The 23,814-nt window shown below is 35.2% G+C and overlaps 1 protein-coding gene across 10 annotated transcripts in view; it reads right to left on the bottom strand.

Moving 5' to 3' along the window:
- Window positions 1-615: 615 nt before the first annotated feature.
- LOC136831410 (synaptosomal-associated protein 25-like) overlaps window positions 616-23,814 on the bottom strand; it is a 176,922-nt gene continuing 153,723 nt past the window's right edge. For all 10 annotated transcript variants that reach the window (XR_010850862.1, XR_010850864.1, XR_010850863.1 and 7 more), the window contains one exon: window positions 616-5,181. Coding sequence is in view for 7 of the 10 variants with exons in the window: in XM_067091804.1 (XP_066947905.1) it covers window positions 5,113-5,181 (69 nt within the window). In the remaining 3 variants the exon portion in view is untranslated. The remainder of the gene's footprint in view (window positions 5,182-23,814) is intronic.

Raw genomic sequence — 23,814 nt, 5'->3', positions numbered from 1 at the left:
CGTGCTGCAATGACGTAAAAATATATCCTGCTACATATTATGTACAGTAATTCCATTAATCTTACCTCAAACACAGTGATGTAAGGATAATTAGTCCCAATTTGGTTGTGTTGGTGAATTATCTTGGGAATTTGGTCGTAAGATAAAGAACACATTAACTTTCAACAAAAAATTACTTTTTAAGCAGAATTTACCATTCCACAACAGTTAATTACAATGGATATGTGTTGTATGTTAAAATTTTTAACACAAGTAATTGCATGTAAAGCTTGCAAAAACAGGAAAACAAATGGTAATAGGCCACAGTACAGTACTTTGAAAACTGAAAGGAAGTTCATACTGCAAATAACAATAAAAACAATGATAAAAAATAGCTCTATACAGAGCAACAAGGGTTTTCACTGGCCAATAATATGCATTATGGCTTGTGTGATTACTAGATTTATGTACTTCGTATTAATATTTTTCTGGATGTGTGTCCTTGAAGCTTTCTGTTTCAATTTTGTGAAACTGTATATAGTACAAACTTGACTCTGACTGATTCTTGAAAATGAAATTATTTGAAATGTGCAAGATCACACAGGCATTCCAAGGGACTAAAGAAAAAAGCTCAGCACTGGTTTACATATTTATTAAATGATACGTATTTACTATAACGAATGCTCCCCTATGAGAAAACCAGGAAAAATCACAATGAATTTAATTCCCATTTACCAATTCATCATTTCTCATGTGCACATCACTGTAATGCAGTCAATTATATAAACATCAAAGATCATCTGCATAGCTGAATTTACTTTATGAAATACTCATTTAATCCTGGAGCCCAGTATAAAATAATACTTAATGATTCAATCCCCACACTATCAACTTCCATGTACAAAAGAAAAATAAATCTATTTAAGTGCACAGAAAATGTAGACACCCTTTGACAATATGTGGAATGCTCAATACCAGTATAGTCACCTAAATTTTTGCATTTCCCTTCTGGTTCATCAGATCACTGTCTGAAATAAGTTTATAATCAAACTATCTAAACTACAAAAGATACTAAGAGCTATTCACAAAAAAATTCCAGAGGGGAGCACAGAGTAAAATTAATGAAGTGTAGGGGAAGAAGCAGTCCTGGAATAGCATTATGAGGATTGTGAAGGCAATGCAGGGTTACCCTAACCATCCATTTGTGGGGACCTTATTCTTTATTATGCACAACAAAAAAAGATGATCTGGCTATGCTTGGAATAAACAGTCCATTTCTGTTCAATGTTCTGCAGTATGAACTTGTCCTTAATACAAAAAATCTGCATTCATAACATGAAGAACTTAAGATGGCAGACTGTCAAGCAACCAAATTTTTTCTGCACAGCCATCAAAACACTCATGTTTGAATTTTCACTGTATAAAAAGAAAAAATATGACTGCTTCCCTACTCCCTGAAGGAGTTCCCTTCCACTCTTTGGGGATGAACCAACACAGAGAAGTGACACGGAAAAATTGGGTGGGCCTTCTCTGCATATTACAAACCACTAAGACACAAATCACAATAGAAAAGACATGAAGATCTATAGCTAAATACTAGATATGCCACCATATTGTGCTGTGGATATTTCACTCCTACGCTAAACCATAGGATTTTATACTCACTTTGAAAAGGCATCTCCAGTCAAAATAGCAAGGGTATACTCTACATTTGTAAACGGTCATTTACAACTGCATTTAACCCTGGACCTACAAAACTTTCAAGGATTGTTAAACAGTTCACAGGAGGAGACAAGATTCATGTTCATAACCATCTGTTGCCACGTGCTCTTTCAATGAACATCGAATCTGGGGAATTTCTCTTAATTTCTGGTAATGCACATGGAATTCTTGGTTCTCTTCCACTGCAATCTGAAATGTTATATCCTTGAAGTACTATCTTTAAATGCCACCTCCTAGTTAACAAACTACCTTTCTCTTATTCACCATAAACCAGTGTCAGTTAAATCAATATAGGTGGCATGTGAATAAGATATATAAAGTTGCAACGACAACAATCTAGCACTGCAACAAATCATTCTTCAAAAACTTTAGGTGTACCAAGGCATGCAAATTTGTGGAGCATTTCTTATTAGCCTTTATACCACTTTACTATGACCTGTTAATTTTAATTCAATTAGCTGTGGACTTATCTGCTAAAGGAGGAAATAAAATACAAAAACACAATTTATTTGGTGCCTACCCAAAATGCCATGCAAAAAGTACTATGAAAATGTCCTACGAAAACATCAACACTTTCATTAGTTTTGATATGACCTAACACATGAATCTGTTATTTGCATGATTAAACCAAAAGAGAATATCACAGCTTACAACCATGTGTCACGGTGAGGAAACACCTGCTTGTACAAAATCTACACCAATCTTAACCATTACATAAACATTTGAAAGTCCATGAGTTTATCTGCATTCAGTAGCCCTAATACTGATAGTTTTAAGATAACAATGTAAAATTTAAGATTCAAGAACAGATGATCTGAAAATATACCAATATTTTATTTGGCCCAAAAGATTATTTAATTGAGCACAGCATGATTGAGCATAACTGCCTCATTAATGGGCACACACAAAAATCTTCAAACACATTTTCTGAATAATGATAATAATACATACCAACAATTTAAGGCAGTTGCCTTAGCAAATCTATGCAAGCCAAAATGAGAAACTTAAACTAATTTCTATAAAGTTTTAAATTCCATCAGCCATAAAGTTTTGCTCAACAATAACCATGTTCCACTTATTTTTTTAAGACACAAAGGATACTTTTGAGTAACATTACTGGTAACAAATATTTCTAAAAAAAAATCATTACTTAGGTATTTAAGAATATACAAGCCCAATTTATACATGCAAGTAGAAAAAATACGTTTCACCTTAATTCTGGATTTACATTTCATAACACTCCTAGATATTTTAATAAACCTACTATCAGGAGATATTGGCCTCAGGCCTAGATTTGCTAAGGGTACAACCTTATATTACCCTAACAAATGAAATGTGCAATATTGTCTTTATTAAATGATACAGGTAATTTCAACAACTGACATTTGGGCAATGTATTACCACCAAGTTATTAAGTGACAGAAACCATGTCTGAGCCTGAAATGATCTTTTATAGTAAATTTCTGATAAAGGAAGGCTTCCACTTTTCAAAACTTACATACCTGTATTGAACTATTTGGCTTACTCTCAAACAATGCACATGACTAAGTACATCATAAATGAGGCTTTGAAACTTTATCAAATTCAACTTTCTATGAAAAAGAATTAGCTCAAAGAACTAGTACACTAAGCTGACTGTAACCAGTTTTAATCAAAAACTTACATCTAATATTTTGTAACAAACACATGATTCAGATTCAAGTAATTTCCACAACAGCCCATACCTATATCAAAATTGGATCAATTTTTGTTTTAACAAGGTTAAATTGTATTCAGTATTGTATAAATATTTTCTTTTATCTTCAACAATTTCAAGAATGCAAAATAATGTAAATGTCAGAGCAAAGCACTGTCAAATCCTACAAAGTAATATTAATTGTACGCCAAAGTAAATCCAGTATATGTACTTTTGTTTGGAATTTATTGTAAGGCCTCACAACAAATTTTGATACTTTTAATATCAAATTTTTAACTGCTTTGCACTTCCCTAACCCCTCTCTACTTCTTCATATATAAAAATGTTCAAATTCTGCTCCTAGTTATCAAAATTCAAAACGAAGAAATGCTTTAGCATCTAATCCATCTTGCCAAAATGCTCAGTGGGAAATAACACAAGGGGATCTTCAGTTCCAAGGAGTTCAGTTTTGTAGTAAGATGTACTCATTGTTTTAACAAGTGCATAAGAACCTCAAGTTCCAAGATGACAAGTAATAAACATACAAATCACCAGAATGACCAAGTACTTGTATGGGATGAGAGATACAGCAGTCAGAGGTAAATTGAGTAAAATCCTTACTCAGGACACAATGCAGGTTTGGAACTGAAAATCCCCTTCCTTGCAAGAGTAAGTAAGGGGAATAAGCAAGCCACAGATATGATTCTGTCTAAGGCAAAAACACACAACTTGTGGTTAGTTTTAACTCTATATACTGGGCCAAACAGCAACTACTACATTAGGTCTGATGTATTCCAGATGAGAAAATCAATACAAGCCTAATTAAATATCCCGCAGAAGATTCTCAAAAAGAAACAAAATCTTCCTCTTATAATAGTACTGAGTACTGCAGGCTTGGCATTGGTAATCTTATCTATATTTGATAAAGAGGTTACTAGACTGGTCTGAAGATTTGTAGCTGTAAGAATATTCAGTAGATCAGCAATGTTACAGTGTCACCTTGGCACTAACATTTGAGACTGAATACGATTTACAACTACAGAGATATATAGATGAATATCTGATCCAGAAACAGTAAATACTATCTGAATAGTGGATTACGCCTTAAGAGAATTGGAGATGCTCATGTACTTAAAACCACCAAATAAATAGTTTAAATAGTTTCAATTTTGGTGCAATATCATATGATGAATGAACCTAAGTAAGGAGACTTAAAATGACTTCCAAATGCTTGACTCAAAGAAATGATGATGCTTTTTGTATTTCAATGAATTGGATGATGTCTTCTATGCCTACAAAATTAACAAATGGTATGTAACAATAACAAAACAAGCTTAAATTTTCTACAGGTCAAGATAACATTGTATTTCTCATAAGCAAAGGGCCAGCATTTTACCTATGAGAATATACAGTATGGATTTCCACCTACTGTCGAGGCCAGAAAATGTAGTGAACTTTTATCTAAAAAAATTATGTACAATTTTTAAAAGTCATGCCCAATACAACTGGGAAATATCTGTGAGATTTACATTCACTTTAGATTTTCCTATCATAATAGAAACTGATCACTTGCAGCTTTAAATGATATATGAGAACTATAATTAAGAATTAGTCAAGGAGCTACAATAATTGGTACATTAAACACTGCCTTTTCCTCAGGAAAATCATCCAGCTTCTGGGGTTCTGGCCCTGGATGCTTCTTGATTTTGTGGAAGTGGTGAAGGCAGCGAATGTTCTTATGCATTCTTTAGAAGAGATCCAGCCCTCTCGTTGGCCATGTTTACTCTCATAGTGTTTGACTCCGCCTGAAAACAGAAACAATAAAACAATTTACACAAATTAACAGCTTACCTTCTGTAAAAAAAAAATACTGTAATTAGTCATACTGCAGTCTTATATACAGCTCAAAAATCATTACCTTCGTACTTGGTCATTTAACCCATAAAATTTTCTTATCAGTTAATACCTTTGATTTGAAGACCTCGGGGATCTTATATGTTCCATTAATTCTTTCAAATTAAATTAATCTGTAAACTTTCTTATTTTAATGTTATAGAACATTATTGTTTCAAAGGTTTACAAAAATGAAATATCCAGAATGGTTACAACTTATAAAATACAACCAATACCACTTACTCAGAAGAATAACTTTCAACAACCTTCATCTTACATATGTTATACTTGTGTAACAAATTTACCCTATAAAATTGTTATCAACTCATTAATTCCAGTATACTGAAGAACTTTAATATTATTTCCTGATACAAGTGATCAATTCACCAAACTCAAATTCAATAAACTTTTAAGAGAAACTACATAACACAATAGAGGCCTAATCTGATTTTCATATAATATGTAAACCAACCCTTCTCTTGCCCTCCAAAAAGTCACATTCTAAATCAATAATCCAGCTGTGGTCAAAAGATTTAAAACCATACACAACTTTGTTCAAAAGTCACAAAATAAATTATTGAAGTCATTATTAATCTCTTATGATGAATTTCATGAATTTCATCAAGCCCTATTCACAGATATGCACAGAAATCAGTAGCACCCAGTGTAGGCAACAATAATAATGATAACAGGGTACCTAGTGTTGTATATTTCTCTATCTAAATTATTACACTTTTTTAATAAATACTTGTATCTTTGGAATAATTTCATTACACGAATAATTCCATTAAAAGGAAAAAATATATTGTATTTGGGAAATAAGGGACTTCTTACTGTTTCTTACTTTTGTGGAAAACACTGTCAAAATGAAATATTATTAATTAAACTACAAGTGATATTTCAATAATTGTAAGTAGTGTATGCCTAATTTTCATGTGAATAATAACTTCCTTTTCTGACTCTCTTTATCCATGAAGCAAATAATTTACACGAGCATCTTAATTTTTTTATAAGCAAGATGTTTTAAAGTCAATATTCCATTTGGCATTGTAAGCAATTGTAGGTTCCACACATTTTGAGGCACAGGATGACTGGATTAGCACATTCTATGCCATATATCCAGGAGTGCTAGTGCTGGCCATAATCAATTACTGTATCATAATATTAGTATTTTAAAAGGACCACTGACAAATTACTACTCTCATTGGACAACTCCAAGGAAAACCTCTTAAATGAAGAGTGAAGGTTAGATCACGGTATACCTGGGGTCTGACAGCTAAGTGAGAATGGAAGCCTCAAAGAACCAAAGTGCACAACACAATGCATACTGTAAGCACAAACAACTTAGGGGGATAGCCTTATGTAACCTTTGAATCCTAACTTGTACTACGTAAATGTAACAACAATCTTGTTTGATTTTGCCGACCTTAAGTAATGAATACACCGGTACAACACGAATCCAGTATACAACAAAACATTTTATATGGGGAGTCTTGTGACTCGTAGGAAAATTTTTAGAGAAAAGTGAGTTTATGAACAGGAAGAATGAGTGGCTCCAGTTGCTTTTTTTTAGCCGTACACTCACTTGAATCCAGTACAATAAGCAAACTTCATTTCATAGACCACCATCCTCTTCTCTCTTCTTTTACTATTAATACTTGCTAATACTGCTATATCTAATTGCTTTATATTTATCTTTAAAAGTTTACCAGAAGCTCCATTCACTGACATGTTGCATTATGTGTCATGCAAAACTTACTGTCTTCTCATAATTATCAAGGACAGACATGCTTACAGATGACTGTGACTAATAGCAATTTATATGAAGCTGGTTTTTAACAGGAGGTTTTCACTGTAACAGCAAAATCACATGTTATTCTTGTATGTATTATATTAATGTTTAAACTTCATTGCAAAACAGCCAGTTGTTCCTTATATTTTCCATGAAAAACATCACTCTAGTTTTAAAAGTCATCTGTGGAGTAAAGGACCTTTATGCACTGCTAATACTGTCGTTCAAATTAGAGAACAAATCCTTTAGATTCACCCTACAGGAGTTTTAAACTTTTAGTGAAGAGTCCTGTTAAACTCCATTACAATACCAAAATTAAATTTGATTTACGGAATATAGTAGAAACATTTCAATATAACAAGACAGTATCTCCAATATAGTTTAGTAACTTTGTCAGTCTTCATTTCATGGATCATCACTAACATTTTTGTCAAATTTTTCTTTTCACAGGTTAGATCTAAAGTGAGTTCTCTCCACTGTCTTCTGTATTGTACACTTTCTACTTTAAGTCTAGTCTGTCCCTTTTCATGATATTCTGGGCCTTACCCCAAGTCTTTGTCCTGTTACTTTTCTATCATTTTTATCATTTTTATGTCGACGTAGTATCTTTGCGGATAAGTGCAAGCTTAGTAATACAGTGCCTGTTCCAAAGAGTGGCATATCTGCAGACTGCAGTAATTACAGGTCAATTTCTATTCTTCTGTGCTCTCCAAAGTTGCTGAAAAAACTTATTTTTAAGCCACTGTATAAGTATGTGGAATCTAAAGGATTGTTAGCTGATAGTCAATATGCATATAGGAAGCAGTTAGGTACCTGTAATACTCTTTTAGATTTGACATGCCATTGGCAGGAGAACCTTGATAAGGGTTTTGAGTGCAGAGTACGTATGTCAAATAGATTTTAGTGCTGCTTTCGATTTGGTAAATCACAAAGCACTTATTTATAAACTTCAGAAGCTTGGAGTGGCTGGATATATTTTAGGATTACTTCAAGATTTCCTTACAGGTAGGCAGCAGCAAGTTGCTGTTGATGGGATTTTTAGTGAACCAACCACCTACTGCGTCCAGAGTTCCACAGGGTAGCGTTCTTGGTCCAATGTTATTTTTACTGTACACAAGCGATATGGTCGTTTGCCTGGAAAACAAGATTGTTCAGTATAGCAATGATGCAACACTTGTGGTTCGTGGTGGTAGGCTTCGATTTCCTAACATCAGCAGTTACGACTTGGATCATCAACAGATGGTCTCTTGTTTGTCATTTTCTCATAAGTTGTATTTTAACAGAGATCTTTCACATTCACATTTGATCCTTGATCCCCTTTTCCTGCCGAGAGCAACCAGATTTGCTAAACAGCAGCACCAATAGTCAGTAAATGTGCTTTGCTGCCAAACTTCTCAATTCCAGATGTCCTTTATTCCTCACACCGCTGGATTTCAGAACAGCCTCTCAGAGGATGTCATGCAATTTGGAACTTCAGAAGTTTAGGCGAACATGCAATGCATTACTACCCTACAACAATTCAACTTGTATTTTAATATTTTACTTACATTTTTAATTATTTATCAATTTTTTAATTTATTTGTTTTTCTAATAATTGATCTCCTCTTTCTGTGTTTCTCATTACCTTCTGTATGAACACCATATTCTTTGGAAGCTTGAATTTCAAGTCAGTGGCCCCGAATGGCTTGTTCCATATGAATAAGGGTTCATCTTCTGAATAATAATAATAATAATAATAATAATTCTTTGATATCTGACACCTCAGTCTATCTTCCAGATGCTGGATACCAAATTTCTCTGCAAGATATTAACCTGTAATAAGGTATTCTCAATGCATCCAACCACAAATCTTAGCATTTTATAGTCACACCTGTTCAAAATTTCATTGCTTTTGCTATTTGTGTACTAGCTCTTACTAGTAGCCAGTACCCAGGCATTCTATTACCTCTTCATCCAAGCTGTTACTATTCTCAGTGCCTGTTTCTGATAAAAGCATGTTCTCAAAGTACCAGTAAAGTTCTACATCTCCTAAGGCCTAGACTTGTGCCTCAGCATTGTGCTCCTCCTCCTCCCTCTCTTCTGATTTTGCTCTTCTTATAAAGTTTGGGGATCAGAACTCCCATGCTCCTCTTATATTTTGCTAACAATGATTAACTTTAGTGACACCATCTATTACATTTGACATAGAGTACGTACTGTACTGAGTTCATTCTGACTTCTGTAGCAACCACATGGACACTTACTTGGCCATACTTTTTCCACTGCTTTCACTGCAAATCACAATAAGGTTTGTTGTGCCCAAGTTGATTCTCAATCTTTCCCTCTCCATTTCACTGTGGGCCTCCCTTTCAACACTGATTTGTAGCTTCCTACATTGCCAAGATAGGCAACAAAGGACTCACGCTGTCATCACTCTATATCCTTTGTGTTATGTACAGTAATACCATTAGCATAACAAGCCCTTTTTATTCTTTGCTTTTGTAATGGCCATCTAATTGACAGTCTTAGTACTCTGAAAAAAGCTTTTATGTAGCTGACTTTTTTTTATATACAGTACTTTCCTTTATTTGCCTCATTTTCTATTTCTCTGGCATAAAGCAAAATGGACAGTCATTTTTATACTACATACTTTTCCTGTAGTGCCTCATTGCCTATTTCTCTGGCATGATGCAAAATTGACAACTGCTGATTTTAACAATTTTATCACACTTTTTTCTAGCAACTTCCCCAATACAGTACTGTATTCTGATAACATGCTGAAGCAATTTCATTTTGCTATACTGTACTTTCCACACTCTATTGCTTTCCTTTTTCCTTTGTACATCATTGTTTCCTTACTTTTTTCCAACGCATTTGGCTAATTCTCTTTTCACATACACTATGCTGTTTATTATTGACTGGCTCTCCTGCTATGTTCAGCAAATCACTTATTTTTAAAGTGACTCTGGTCATTTCCAAATTGGAGATCTTCTCACAGGCTTTCCTAACCTCCCTATTTTCTGAAATGTTTCATTCTTGCAGAGCTTTACATGGATCTTGTTGGTACAGCAATTCGATGGGTAACTACCAATGATTGCTAGTTCCTACTAGCTTTGAGGATAAATGTTAAGAGTCCCATCAAGAATCAGGCCTACAGTCTTGTTGTATTGTAGTGCAGAAAACGAGGCCCCTGGGGGAAGCTTCATGAAGATCACCTAATGTTTATAGCAGAATGTGAAGAAGATATAAGAGGCATGTTTAAAGATTAACAGGGAAATGGGGAAGAGAAGATTGAAAATTAACAGAAGAAAAACTTAGCTTAAGGAATTATAGAAAAAAGTATATACAATTAAGTGTACATGTGACTGCTGAAGAAAGGTGTGGAGGGTGAACTCTGTCTTTTGTACCACTATAAAACATGGTGTCATAAGAGATGCTCAATATTACAAAACATACATGGAGAAAGGGATTCTCAATTTCCAAAATATAGCAGATGACCACATGCAGAAGAGAGGGAAGTGGAGAGAACTATCTGGTAGTATATGGATAGGTCTTAGAAGAGACAGAATATTTCTATCACCTTTGGGGGTACCCTGGACAGAAGATGGATTACCTATGCAGTAAAAAAAAGTTTCAGAAGGGAAAGCAAAGACTTATGACGCAGCAGAAACATGGGCATTGACGAAACAGTGATGATTTTAAAAAAAGTGTGAAAATTATTGAGCTACATGGCCTGAGCGTGGTGGCAAGTTCATATTACAAACAAGGGTATAGTATCCAGCAGCTGAAAAATAGACAAAAACCTTTATGACTGAAATGGTTTGGATACATTATGAGGATGTTTGAAGAATAGTTGGTTCAAAAAGTATTCAGTATGGAAGTGGCATAATTAGTGCCTGTGGAAAGGCCCAAAATATCTTGAAAAAATCAAAATAAATCAAGACATAAACCTGATGGGAGTTCAGGCAGAAAGTGCACACGAGAAAACTAATATTTACCCTATATGGGGTAAACTTGACAAAATGCTTGTGATAACAACAGGCAGAACTGATCATTTGTTGAGACTGGCCACAAGATTAACAACCTAATACTGGAACTAAATGTTCAGAAACTTGCAACAAACCTAAAGATTCAGCAAAGGGGGTACACAAAGCCAACAGCCATTAGTGTTGATGGGTTGGCTTTGCCAACTCAAAGGTAATTTTGTCTCTGGGGAATAGATTTTTCAGTCTGTTCATTTTATTTTACAAGAGCAAGACACTCTCCTTCCTCTTTTTGTGCATCTCAAGTACATGTTCCATAATTCTCCCTTCACTGTCCAAGCTAACATTTTGAATGGTACTTTTATTTGAAAAATGTAGCTGCCTGCTTCCTAGGAATAGCAACTGCTAGTACAGTCCTAGCTTTTCTTAATTGTTTTATCTTTTTGTTACTGAATTTTAAATCTACAGATAACGATATCAATGCAGCATGATCCTAATCCTAAGTTCTACCACTGTTGGGCTATCGCTCTCCAGTTAGCATTCTTCTGTAATCTTTTATCTTTTAAATTCCTCAAGGTGGTGGCTTTCTTTTTCCAGACAATGAGTTATGGCTTAATCCATCATTAGAAGATACCTGTTTGTCCAACTTCCAAAAGTTATATTTTAATAGATTGTTACTGATATTGCCCTAAGTGTCTATGACTAAATTAAGCTCCTGCAAGTCATTCCAGAGTGCTGGTGTTCACATTCTGATGAGGTGCTACAATGCACCAATGCCTGGTACCAGAAGTATTAAATTTCCTTTAATGCAAAACTGGAACAGTTTCCCTAGCAGAATTGTAGGTGTGTGCAAAAGATTGCAACAGTACACTAAAGTACCCCACACCATTACCTGTGCTTTTTTCTGACCTAATGTTTGCATATGTTTTTGTCTACTGACCTTTTTACTATAATTCACTTGTTAACTAATGGTTACACTAAATATCTTTGATTATCTGCTGCTTTATATTCTTCACCTATAGACATTCTTATATTATTTTACTCTGCAGATTCTTGTTTATCAAGCTGCACACTTTTTTGGGTTTTTCCTACAGAAAGTGTGCCTCCGCTCTGTGATGAAGATAAAAGTTGGTTAGAACACCCACTTAATGCATTAATAATATGATATGAAAACAGTCATGTCCTCAATAAAGAATGCTACCCCTTGACATTCAGCCCTTGGATTAAATACTTTGACAATCTTCTTTTGATACTTGCAGTGCAAAGTAGATCTAATAACAGTTCTTGGTTTTCTTGCTGCCTCGAGCAGGTCTTAAACTTTTATGCTCTTTAACTCTGTACAGCACTGAAATCACATATCCTTCATATAACTATACAATGTCTTCTCTCTCTCCATTGCTCCTTAAACCCTCCTATCCTTAATGTGTCATTGAGTACTGTTATACTGTAATAGATCCTTTTATATGTCAGGCACTTTTGTGATGAGTACTGTACTGTCATTAAATGATCTTTAGCTGCTACAGTTTGTTACCATTTATTACCATTTACTGCCAGTACACTGAATCTAAAATAAGTAACAAAGATGCCCATGACCTCTGGGAATGGGTGGGTGACTTTTGTGACCATTTGAATGAATGCTGATAAAGACAACAGAGCTTTGAATCCCTTTACCAATGGTTTAAACTCTGCATCTCAATGGAAACTTGGATGCAAACCCTTTGGAAAACTGTTCTTCTTTCTGGCCGGTCAATCTGTGTTTTTCATGGTCTGATTTACATTTACCTACAAAAGCTGACCCTCCCAAGAACACAGAATTTTGGGTTGGAGTTTAGTTTAATTTTCTGAAATTCAAGCTGTCAAGCAAAGCTACTAGGGCACTTTTGGCCATTCAGCACTAAAGACAGCAAAAAGGAGGAGTTGGTGAAATTACAGAAAAAACCATAGATGCACTAAGAAGTAAACTTCAGGTTGGAGCATGGTAATGTCTTGGTCTTCTAACAATTCTTCTCATCTATGGTATTTCTTCCCTATCATGTCAATACCTTGTTTCCGCTAGTTCAGCTCAGTGACCTGGATTTGTTTATCAGTTACCAAATCATTGTCATCATCTTTACGAAATATCTGAGGCTTACATTCAATTGAAACTCCTCATCCTCGTTTATGGTACACTGCCGTTTGAAATCATATTTGCAAGAATTCAGGAAGTCATCATGTTGGTTGGGAGGTTAGGAACTATACATTTTTCAGTTGCAATGAATGCCTGCAAAAGTATGATGTGCTTTTACCAAGCCTTTTAGGTTTTTATGCCTCATGGAGATTTATCTTCAACCAACCTTACCTTAAAAATAATTCATCTGTCCACAGATTAAAAAGGCCATAATTTTCCAGATAATTCCTCATGTAAATGTAATAGTACTGGACAGTTACTTCAAGTACAATTAAATGCACTTAATTGGTAGCAGCAAATACCACCAACATTTCTGATATATTTGCCTTTCTGGCAGAGCTATATGTGATGCAAGTCTCAACCCTCCTCTCCTGCCTAATTGTCACACCTGAAATCCTTATGTAGCTGACCAATGTGGCAGTGATGAAACAGATAATGATAATAAGAGAATGTTCATCAAAATACATCAGGAAGGCTAACTTATTTCAAAGAAAAAAGTGAAATAAAGTTTGAATACATATCACCCAAAGATATAACAGTCCCTCCTTGGAAATCTAAGCTTCAAAATAAGTCTGAAAAAATTTAGCCTCAAACTAACTTAGTGCTCTGAGTGGCTCTAAATTTGCTTTGTTATTTCCAGCAGTGGACAAGAAACTACTGAAAATATTTTATTGTATTCCCAGATATATACAAGTGACAATGTTGCTGGTCAGGTGGGTTTTTTGAATGAAGCCAACGTGTTATTTATAAGGGACACGTAACCACAATTGGTATCCCATTCCTTTGAGTGAAGATGCAAGGATCCCTTTATGAGGCCAAGTATCTCTACCTGGACTGTTTGAAGCATACTACAAGAGAACCAGTTTACTGCCAACCTCAACAAACCTTGGTAGTACCTGTGAGAGACAGGTGATATCCAGAAAATGCTGGTAAAAATTAGCTTGAATTATTATTTTCATCATTTCTTCTACTATTCAAAAAGGACATACATTCATATGGAACAACTCTAAAGGCCATAATCTTATGCAGTAAATGTCAACAGAAAGAATGTCCATTAGCAAAAAACAGAGAACAGACAACAATAACTGAATTAAACCAATACAGTACAGTATTTACAAACATGTACATTAATGCTAGTCAGAAAAGCTAAGGCAAGGTTAAATTTACCCAGTTTTACAGTAAAAAGATTTAAGATGTCTGGTACAAGGCAGTAGTGCACTGTGATGCCTCGCCAGAACTTAGATGAAGATGCTTTAAAATATAGCAGCAAATACTAGTTCCTTAAACATATGAACTCAGGGCACCGACGGATGTTCCTTGTTGAAATCAATCATGGGGAAAAATTTCAATATCTTTGTGATGTACTAAATCATAATTGTGACAGTTGGCAAAAATGAAACTGCTTTGAGCAATTTTGTCTAAAAGATGAAGATCACAAAAAGCTACTGGCATTCACAGAATAGCATTTGCATCCTGAGAGTGGTGTTAAGAATATGAGAGTTTATTTGCTACTTTAGGACCATTACCCATCACAAGACAGGAATGGCCTGAGTGTGAGACAAACACTTTTTCAGTTCCAGCTTCAATGCCTGATAATTGCACCAAAAACTAATCGTTTAATGGAACTCAAACATCCACTTTAAGAAGCCATAAAACATGCCAAAATACACAAGTTAAGCAAATAAGAAGCATGTTCAGTTGGAAAAACCAACATACCAAAGGATAGATCATAACATGAACCATAATATATGACAACAAAGAATTCCTACTACCACTGAAAACAAAACCCTGCATCATATATGTCAGATAAAATGACTTAAAATATTCTTTAGTCTTAACATATTATACATCTATCCACGTTCTTAAAACTAATAATACCTTTACAGGTGTAATCCAGCTCCATTAAGCTACTTACTCCATAAAAAGTTATCTTTAAGAATGAAACCACAGGAGAAGCCCTTGGTTATTTAACAGTGTAATACTACTTTTCTGTACAATTTCTGAAGTATGGATTAAATGATTCATATTATACCTTTGAGATTTTTTGACATCCAATAATGTCATTCAATTCCAAGCCTCTGAGCTTCTGATGATATCAAATGATATCCACAAAAATGTTGTGGAGCATAAAGGCTGGCATGAGAAAACGACCAAAAGTCTATGCTCCTAACAAACTTTCAAGAAAGACACTCTTTTTGAGATCTAATACAGAAGTGCTGGTGCTGTATACTCATGGAAAATCAAGATTAGAAAGACACTAAAATGGCAATTATTGTTCATAATAGTGTTAATTTTTCTGGGAAAAAATCAGTAATCACGAAATAAAAAGGCACAGCAGTAACAGTCTAGAAACAAAATAGACTGATCAGATCACATACCAGCTACTGATTTTACAAGTCTAGTAGGAGCAGCAATGGATCCCACTAGGCCCTTAAAGCCAATGGTGAGTGTATGAGAGCTGAGTGTCTGCTGTTTAAGTCAGAAGCTGAATTTTCATAAATAAATTACAATCATCCAATAGGCACTCTTGCTTTTCCCCTACCAGACCAGAGGCTGAGGTGGTTTTATATGGCTCCAGGACTACAATACCCAGCCTAGAAAACTCTCCAAAGCAACAGAGGTCGCTCCCCAGAATATTCCCGCTACTCACACTCTCAACTCCATCACCCCAACCTCATTCCAATGGAATATGCTTGAGTGATAAGCCAGTCTATTGTGCTACTCAACTTGCAGAAATGGGTTCTTGGTGGTGCATGCACCATCTTGGAGGAGGATAAATTCTTTGAAAGAAGATAAAGCAAATGACAAAAAATGCTTCACTCGCTAAGGAGAACCTCCAATCTCTACATTTTTGTCATTCTAACTCTTGTCAAAAACAGTAATAAATAAGGAAGACATGACCTTCAAAGATCTCTAGTCTTCATCTGACTGGCACCTCAGGACTTTCTAAAGCACTTCAAGGGACTGAAAATTATAAATTTTGCTGATGGCATGTTTCAATAATTTTAATTACTGACCACAGGTCATGCAAATCTGCTAAGAAAACAGATGTATTGTTGGGTACATAAAACTAAATTATTCCTTTAGCAGTAAATCCTGTATCAGATAAGATTTGCATCTGCAGCAGGGATTCCACAATGAGTTCTTTCTTTTGATGGCACTGCAAGTCTTTTTTATGAACTGGCCCCAGTGGTGGTTTGGGCCCGAAGGGTGGGTGTCTGTTTCCTTTGATTTTTGGTTAATTATAAGACTACACCAACACATGGGTCTGCAGATCAAATGGAGAAGCCAGACCAGTCTCCCTCCACTGAGGCCACATACCTAGGCATGAAAATAGATACCCCAATCAATGGAGGTGGGGCAAGGTATAACCAATTGCGTATGTCCTATGCAGATCATGCCTCCTTTGTCTCAAGTCATGGCACCTGTTCTCTGTGAAATTAGTCCTGTTCAGCAAGTTATGCATTCACTCTGGTGAATGGTGCCAACAGGTATAACCCATGACCAACATCCCTCTTTTCACAGTAACTCAGGATTTCATTATGGATGTTAGATGGTGGAAACAGGAGAACATACAGAAAGGGATGACTAAAGCTTGCCAGATAAGTTTTGTAATTCTGTCCATGGGTGACTAACTAAGGTTGGGATCTGTAGAAGAGGGAAAGGTCCTGGACAACAGACAAAAAGTAGAGACATGGTAGAACTACAAGCCATGTTCCTAGGCCTCCAAGCATTTGTGATGTCTTTAGAGGACTGAAGGGTCAGAGATGCGCCAACAATACAACTAACCTCTGCAATGTAGGAACTCACTCAGAGGACCTGTGCCACCAGCCAATATAGATATTCACTTGCACAAAATACCTCTGAATTGCTTTCATCTTATGATTTGTCCAAAGGGAAAAGAACATCATTGTGGACTTCAATAAAGAAAAACCACATGCAGTAAAATCCCCGTATTCGCGTTCTCATGATTTGCGGACTCACCTATTCACGGATTTTTCTATGGACATATATACATATTATTTGCAGAAAATTCGCCCATTTGCGGTATTTTTCACTGAGAAATATTCACTAATTACTGTATTTTCATATAATTTTTATGACTAAATGCACTTTTTTTTATAAAACTATTAAAATACTCAGATACCCAGGTAGCGCTCAAGTTACGATAATTCATCTTAAGATAACTCGATTTTGCGATGGGGTAAGCAATTAATACCAATACGACAATATTTATAAAATATTTTCAAAATTTCGCGCGGGCGCAGGTGCCATCGTACAATCAGGCAGCGAAAGACCAAATTGCAACAGACCAACTTCTTTTCCTCCATCTCTTTATCTCATCTTCTGGTTAAAAAAAGTAGAAGAGAATGATAAAAGTATTGTTAGTAACATTATACTCTTGCATAAATGCACGCAACCATAAACAACTGAACAAGAAACTTGTTTTGCTAATAACCAAATCGGATAACAACAGCTGTTTTGCTTGTATTTCAACCATCGTACGGTAGTAAACAATTACCGTAGTTATGTTACAAATGACGTTAACCCTTAAACGCCGAGCCTCTATTTACAAAAGTCTATTGTATGCCAGCGGTGTTCGGGAGTTAGCGCCAAAGCGGAAAAAAAGATTTTTCAAAAAATCACAGCACGCTTAGTTTTTAAGATTAAGAGTTCATTTTTGGCTCCTTTTTTTTTGTCATTGCCTGAAGTTTAGTATGCAACCATCAGAAATGAAAAAAATATCATTATCATATATAAATACTGAAATATATGACAGCGCGAAAAAAATTTTTCATATATAATTGTATACAAATCGCGCTGTGAGCAAAACGGTTAAAGCTAACGAGTTATTTTTTTTCTTTGTATTGTACACTAAATTGCAATTATTTTGGTATATAACAAATTGTAAAACGATCAAAGCAACACAGAAAATATTGTCACAAAATGATGCATGAATTCGTAATGCGCGGACGTAAAAAAAGTTTTTTTAAAAAATTCACCATAAATCGAAATATTGTGCTAGAGACTTCACGTTTGTTGCAAAATGAAGGTAATTGATTGAATATTACTAGACTGTAAGTGTTTTAGCTTAAAATTGCAGTTTTCGACCATTTCGGTCGAGTTAAAGTTGACCGAAGGTATAATTTTTTCTATTTATTGTGATTTATATGAAAATATTTCAAAACTGATAAAAGCTACAACCATGAGTTATTTTTTGTTGTATTCGACATGTAATTTCGCATATTTTCATATATAAAACTTTATATAACAACTAATATAAAATGGTGCAAACATTATGACACAGTGACGAAAGAATTTCTGAGATGTACGGCAGAGTTACCGCGCGGACATAAAGAAAAAGTTTTTTTCAAAAATTCACCATAAATCGAAATATTGTGCTAGGGACTTCCAATTTGTTGCAAAATGAAGGTAAAGATTGAATATTACTAGAATGTAAGAGTTTTGGCTTACAATTGCGTTTTTCGACCATTTCGGTCGAGTTAAAGTTGACCAAAGGTTGAAATTTTGGCACTTATCGTGATTTATATGAAAATATTTCAAAACTGATAAAAGCTACAACCATGAGTTATTTTCTGTTGTATTCTACACGAAATTGCACACATTTTCATATATAAAACTTTATGTAACGACTAATATAAAATAGTGCAAACATTACGACAAAGTGACGAAAGAATTTCTGAGATGTTCGGCAGAGTTACCGCACGCGGATGGACGTAAGGAAAAAGTTTCGTTTTTCAAAAATTCACCATTAATCGAAATATTGTGCTAGAGACTTCCAATTTGTTGCAAAATGAAGGTAAATGATTGAATATTACTAGTATGTAAGAGTTTTAGCTTACAATTGCGTTTTTCGACCATTTCGGTCGAATTAAAGTTGACCGAAGGTTGAAATTTTGGCACTTATCATGATTTATATGAAAATATTTCAAAACTGATAAAAGCTACAACCATGAGTTATTTTCTGTTGTATTCTACATGAAACTGCACACATTTTCATATATAAAACTTTATGTAACGACTAATACAAAACGGTGCAAACATTACGACAAAGTGACGGAAGAATTTCTGAGATATTCGGCCGAGTTACCGCACGCAGACATAAGGGAAAAGTTTTTTCAAAAATTCACCATAAATCGAAATATTGTGCTACAGACTTCCAATTTGTTGCAAAATGAAGGTAAATGATTGAATATTACTAGAATGTAAGAGTTTTAGCTTACAATTGTGTTTTTCGACCATTTCGGTCGAGTCAAAGTTGACCGAAGGTTGAAATTTTTTGTAGTCGACGTACAGTACGTCCACTCGGCACCCGACAGACAATTTTAGTCGACGTACGATACGTCCAGTCGGCGTTTAAGGGTTAAGTAGAAGAGAACTGATATATTTTTACATTATACCCTTATTTGCTATGGATAAAAGATCTGCAAGGAAATATACTGCTAAATTTAAGCTGCAAGTTGTAGCTGAAGCTGAGAAAACAATGTTCAAGCTGCTCATGACTATAAATTATCGTGCATCGGCAACGTGAATGACACTCAACCGTAATTAAAATTGGAGAGAAATTATTTTAATCAAAACTACTGGGCATGAAAGAACACATTACTGCTGTTTTTATGCTGATAAAGATAAATACATAACGCTCGTATTACGAAGAAACCAAGTGAAAATAGCGAAAGGAATCTTGATTTTATTTTACACAAAACAAACATGCCCCCAAACGGCCAATGTCATCTATTAACAAAAAAAATTGCTAAATTAATTTCACAATGAGACGTATTTAAGTTATATTTCGAATTAAAAACACTTTGTATAACGAAAAATAACCTTGCTCCATATAAATAAAGTATCTAGAGATTCATTTAAGCTAACTAGGAGCAAGAAAAGCACTCTGAACTGAGTTAAATACAGCAAAATAAACTTACCGCGTAATCGATTTCCAAACCAAAACATTGATCGCTATGATCGCAATTGATAATACAAAGGCAATATAAGAATATATACAATATTATTGGATACAGTGAAGTACTGTAAAGCATAACATTTTAAAAGGTCCATGAAAAAGATGCATATTCGTTATGTTGACGTTTGTATAATACGGTATTAATAGGTGAATATAGAGTACAGTTTAATGCAGGCTAGGCTACCGTATATGTATACGGTACACCATAACGTAGGTTAAGTTAATTCTGGTTTATTATTCAATTTCTCTCTGTACTGAATTATCATAAGTCACTCTGCATGAACCTCCAGAATTAGCCAATATTAATAATTACTATACAGTGTATGTACAGAGTATACTTTATAGTGTAGGCTAGGCTACCTTATATGTACACATGGAACTAAATACACAAGTGTAGGTTAGGCTATGTTCGAGATACGTTTTTTCCAACAAACGATGGGCTTTTTGGAACCTAACCCCTTTGTAAGTAGGATAATACCTGTATAAACATTTTTAGTCTTTTTTTTTGTGTGTTTGAACTATCAAAACAGGCAGTTCTAAATGTTTTTAGAAGGGTTTTAAGTATTTGCAGATTTTAGCTATTTGCAGGGGATGTGGTACACATCCCCCGCGAATACAGGGGGTTTACTGGCTCCTAAACATGGAGGTTTGCAAGGTAATATGGTTGGTATGGGGGACTTCATTGGTCGATCTTGTTTGCAGCCTCCATAAACTACAAGATTTTCTTCTACTGTTTTCCGCAATCAGACCAGGCTGCTTGGGAGAAGGCTAAGAGATATACCCCTTTCCACCCTTCAGAATCATTTGACAAGTGGCGGTTGAAATATGAGTCAAGGAGCACCATCTCTATACTCACTGCTCTGCTATGGCCCCACCAGAATTGGTTCCTGGACCAACTTTAATTTGACATCAAATTGCTACAAGTCTTTAACCTAGTGGAGGAAGCAATCATACCTCTACAGACTCCATGACAGGCTGATTCCCTTTGCCTTCACACATAGAGGTTATCCAGCACACAGAGAATTTTTTGAGAATTGCTGCCACCATCTCCATTTCTTACAAAAGATCCGAGGTATATGGGCTAAGTTCGTCTCTGTAAGTAGCACACAGAACATGCTCACCCTCCGAAACCATTTATTCCCCTGATCACAGATACTGACTTCCTTAAGAGTCCAGAAGGTGTTTCTACCTAATATTAAGGGCTTTAGGCTGGCCCTCTCTAACATGGGTACAGATACAGACATTTCATACCTGACCTGTCACTTTGGCCAATCAGTTACGGCATCTTCAGTCAAGCCTCAAGCTGGGACTTTACCATAATCCAGATAAGCCAAACCAGATCTCCCTAAAACTCTCCCATTTTTTTACTGGCTACAAAATTGGCCTTCTTAGTACCCGATATCCACAAAAAGGATGCGGGAGCTGACAATCTATTGGGGGCTGGAATGTACTTTGAGGGATGGTAATTGGTAATCCTTTCCTTCATTTCTGAGTTCATAGCAAAGACACAAAGAAAAATGCGAAACACCATCAAAACTCTCCTGTACACAACAACACTGTTGTCCCGATTGCCTGAAGAACGTGCCGTTTATGCTCTGGAGTTCAACCAACATGGCACCACACCCCTTCCCTTTGAGGGTACAGTATTCCTAAACACCAAAGCTAGGAAGATACCAATCTCTTAAGAACACTAGAGCTTGGCTAAGAAAGGTTAGCAGGTTATGAATTCGCAGAAAGAGAAGAGCCCAAGAGATTGGAAAATCTTAACTTCTGTGATATTCAAACACAACACGGAATGCCAATCCACCTTCTCCAAGCTTTACCTCATTGGTACTGGACAGATTGTATTACTATAATGTATAGGAGATCCCTCTCCTTCCTCTTAGCCAGTCTATCTTTGATGGTTTTCACAAGGAGGTTTTATTGCCCTCTCCCACCTCTGCACTCACTGTTCTGACCTTAAGAACACAACATAACAAGGGTACATGTGGAGCACCATGTGAGGGTACCATTATATGTAGATGTGTAATGGGAGCAGTCTGTTGAGGCTGCAGCAAGTTGTGACAGGGACTGCTTTAAACAGAATAAAGCATCTCATGATTAATAGCTTAGTGTAAAAAACATGTTTTTGTACCAAAAAAACATCACCCTTTGTAACTGCTATTTGTGGATCCACTGTGAAATTGCAGTGAAAATCATGTTGCTAATTCATCTCTCTTAATTAATAAGCGCAGATGTATCTCCTATGATTAGTGAGTGCTCTGTTTATTTGATTTATATGTGTTCCTACAGAGGTAAGAATTATTATATACATTCTTATTCTCAAGACTGTTTACCTAGTACTTTACAAGGAGCATGGTACCAGCAAATGCTTAGCCAATGGATTAGAGATTAGATTATGAATTTTGGCTTAAAACCCAAGCACTCTGAAGGCAAGACCATTTGGTGCTTTTTGTTATAAATTTTTAAACTCCATGAACCTGAAATCTTTGTCAAAACAAAGCTTTTATCAATCTCAGATTAAAACCAAAGATAACATCCTGTTTCTCTTTCAAAGGTGGATTATTCTTTTTAATGGACTATATTCCCTTGTCAATCTACTCATGGACATACCCTCCAGATGACCTGAAAACTTGACTTCTATGAACAGACACCCAAGCCAGAGTTAGTTATTGAGAGATTCTACAATACTTATGAAGTCTATATCACAATGCACTGCTAGTTTCCAGACTACTACCAGTAAGAAGAATGATAAGTGATGCTTAAAATCTATCATATAAATGACCAAAATAAGGTTAAACCTCTTTACAATCAAAAGCTTCCCATGTGTTATGATGAAAAACTAAAGCCAACAAAGCTCAAAAATGAAGAAACCTATAGTATTTTGTCAATCAAAATCACAACAAATACCGGTACATCTTGACCAAATTATATTCTACAACAGTGCAAAGCAGAATATAATGAACAACAAAATTCATTCTCCAAAATGAAAACTGCTAAGTTTCAGACTCTTTAATGCACATATGTTAATTGTAATCATTCATGTCCAAGACCAGATATTAAAATGATATCCTTAAAATCTGAAAATGAATGAAGATATCTGTAAGATAAAGCTTCAATTTAATTGGTACTCAACATGACAGCTTTCCTGTTTTACTAGAAAGACCTGTTTTCCAGCTGTGGGAGTCTGCTCACATTTTCCATTCCCTCACTTCTATGAACTTGTATATTATACAGAAGGGGTTAATCACCAATGAAGAAAAAAATTAAAAAGGGAATATGAAGTGCCATGGAAAGCAGGCTTTCGATAGGTCCTAACACATTTACCTATTTATTTCCAACAGGGAACAAAGATGTAAATAAAAAATGTAATTACAAAAATTTTTGGCTACGTATTTTAAAATCAAATATACCCTTTGATGTATATAAAAATAAAACTCAGCTAACAATTGCATACCTTTAAGTTACAGCTATAATTCCTTCAAAAAGTGATCTAGAAAATATGTCCTAACCATACTAAATGTCTCTGTAATTTCTTTTCGAAGTACGGTACTCAAAAGAATCAACACCTTCCAACAAGGATCATGCCAATCATGAAGGTTTGACATACTGCGATGATAATTTCTAATATCCTACAGT

Source organism: Macrobrachium rosenbergii, chromosome 48, assembly GCF_040412425.1.
Source record: "Macrobrachium rosenbergii isolate ZJJX-2024 chromosome 48, ASM4041242v1, whole genome shotgun sequence".
Taxonomy (NCBI): Eukaryota; Metazoa; Arthropoda; class Malacostraca; order Decapoda; family Palaemonidae; genus Macrobrachium; species Macrobrachium rosenbergii.
Note: the sequence above shows the minus strand (reverse complement) of the source record. Positions and strands in the feature narration are given on the sequence as shown.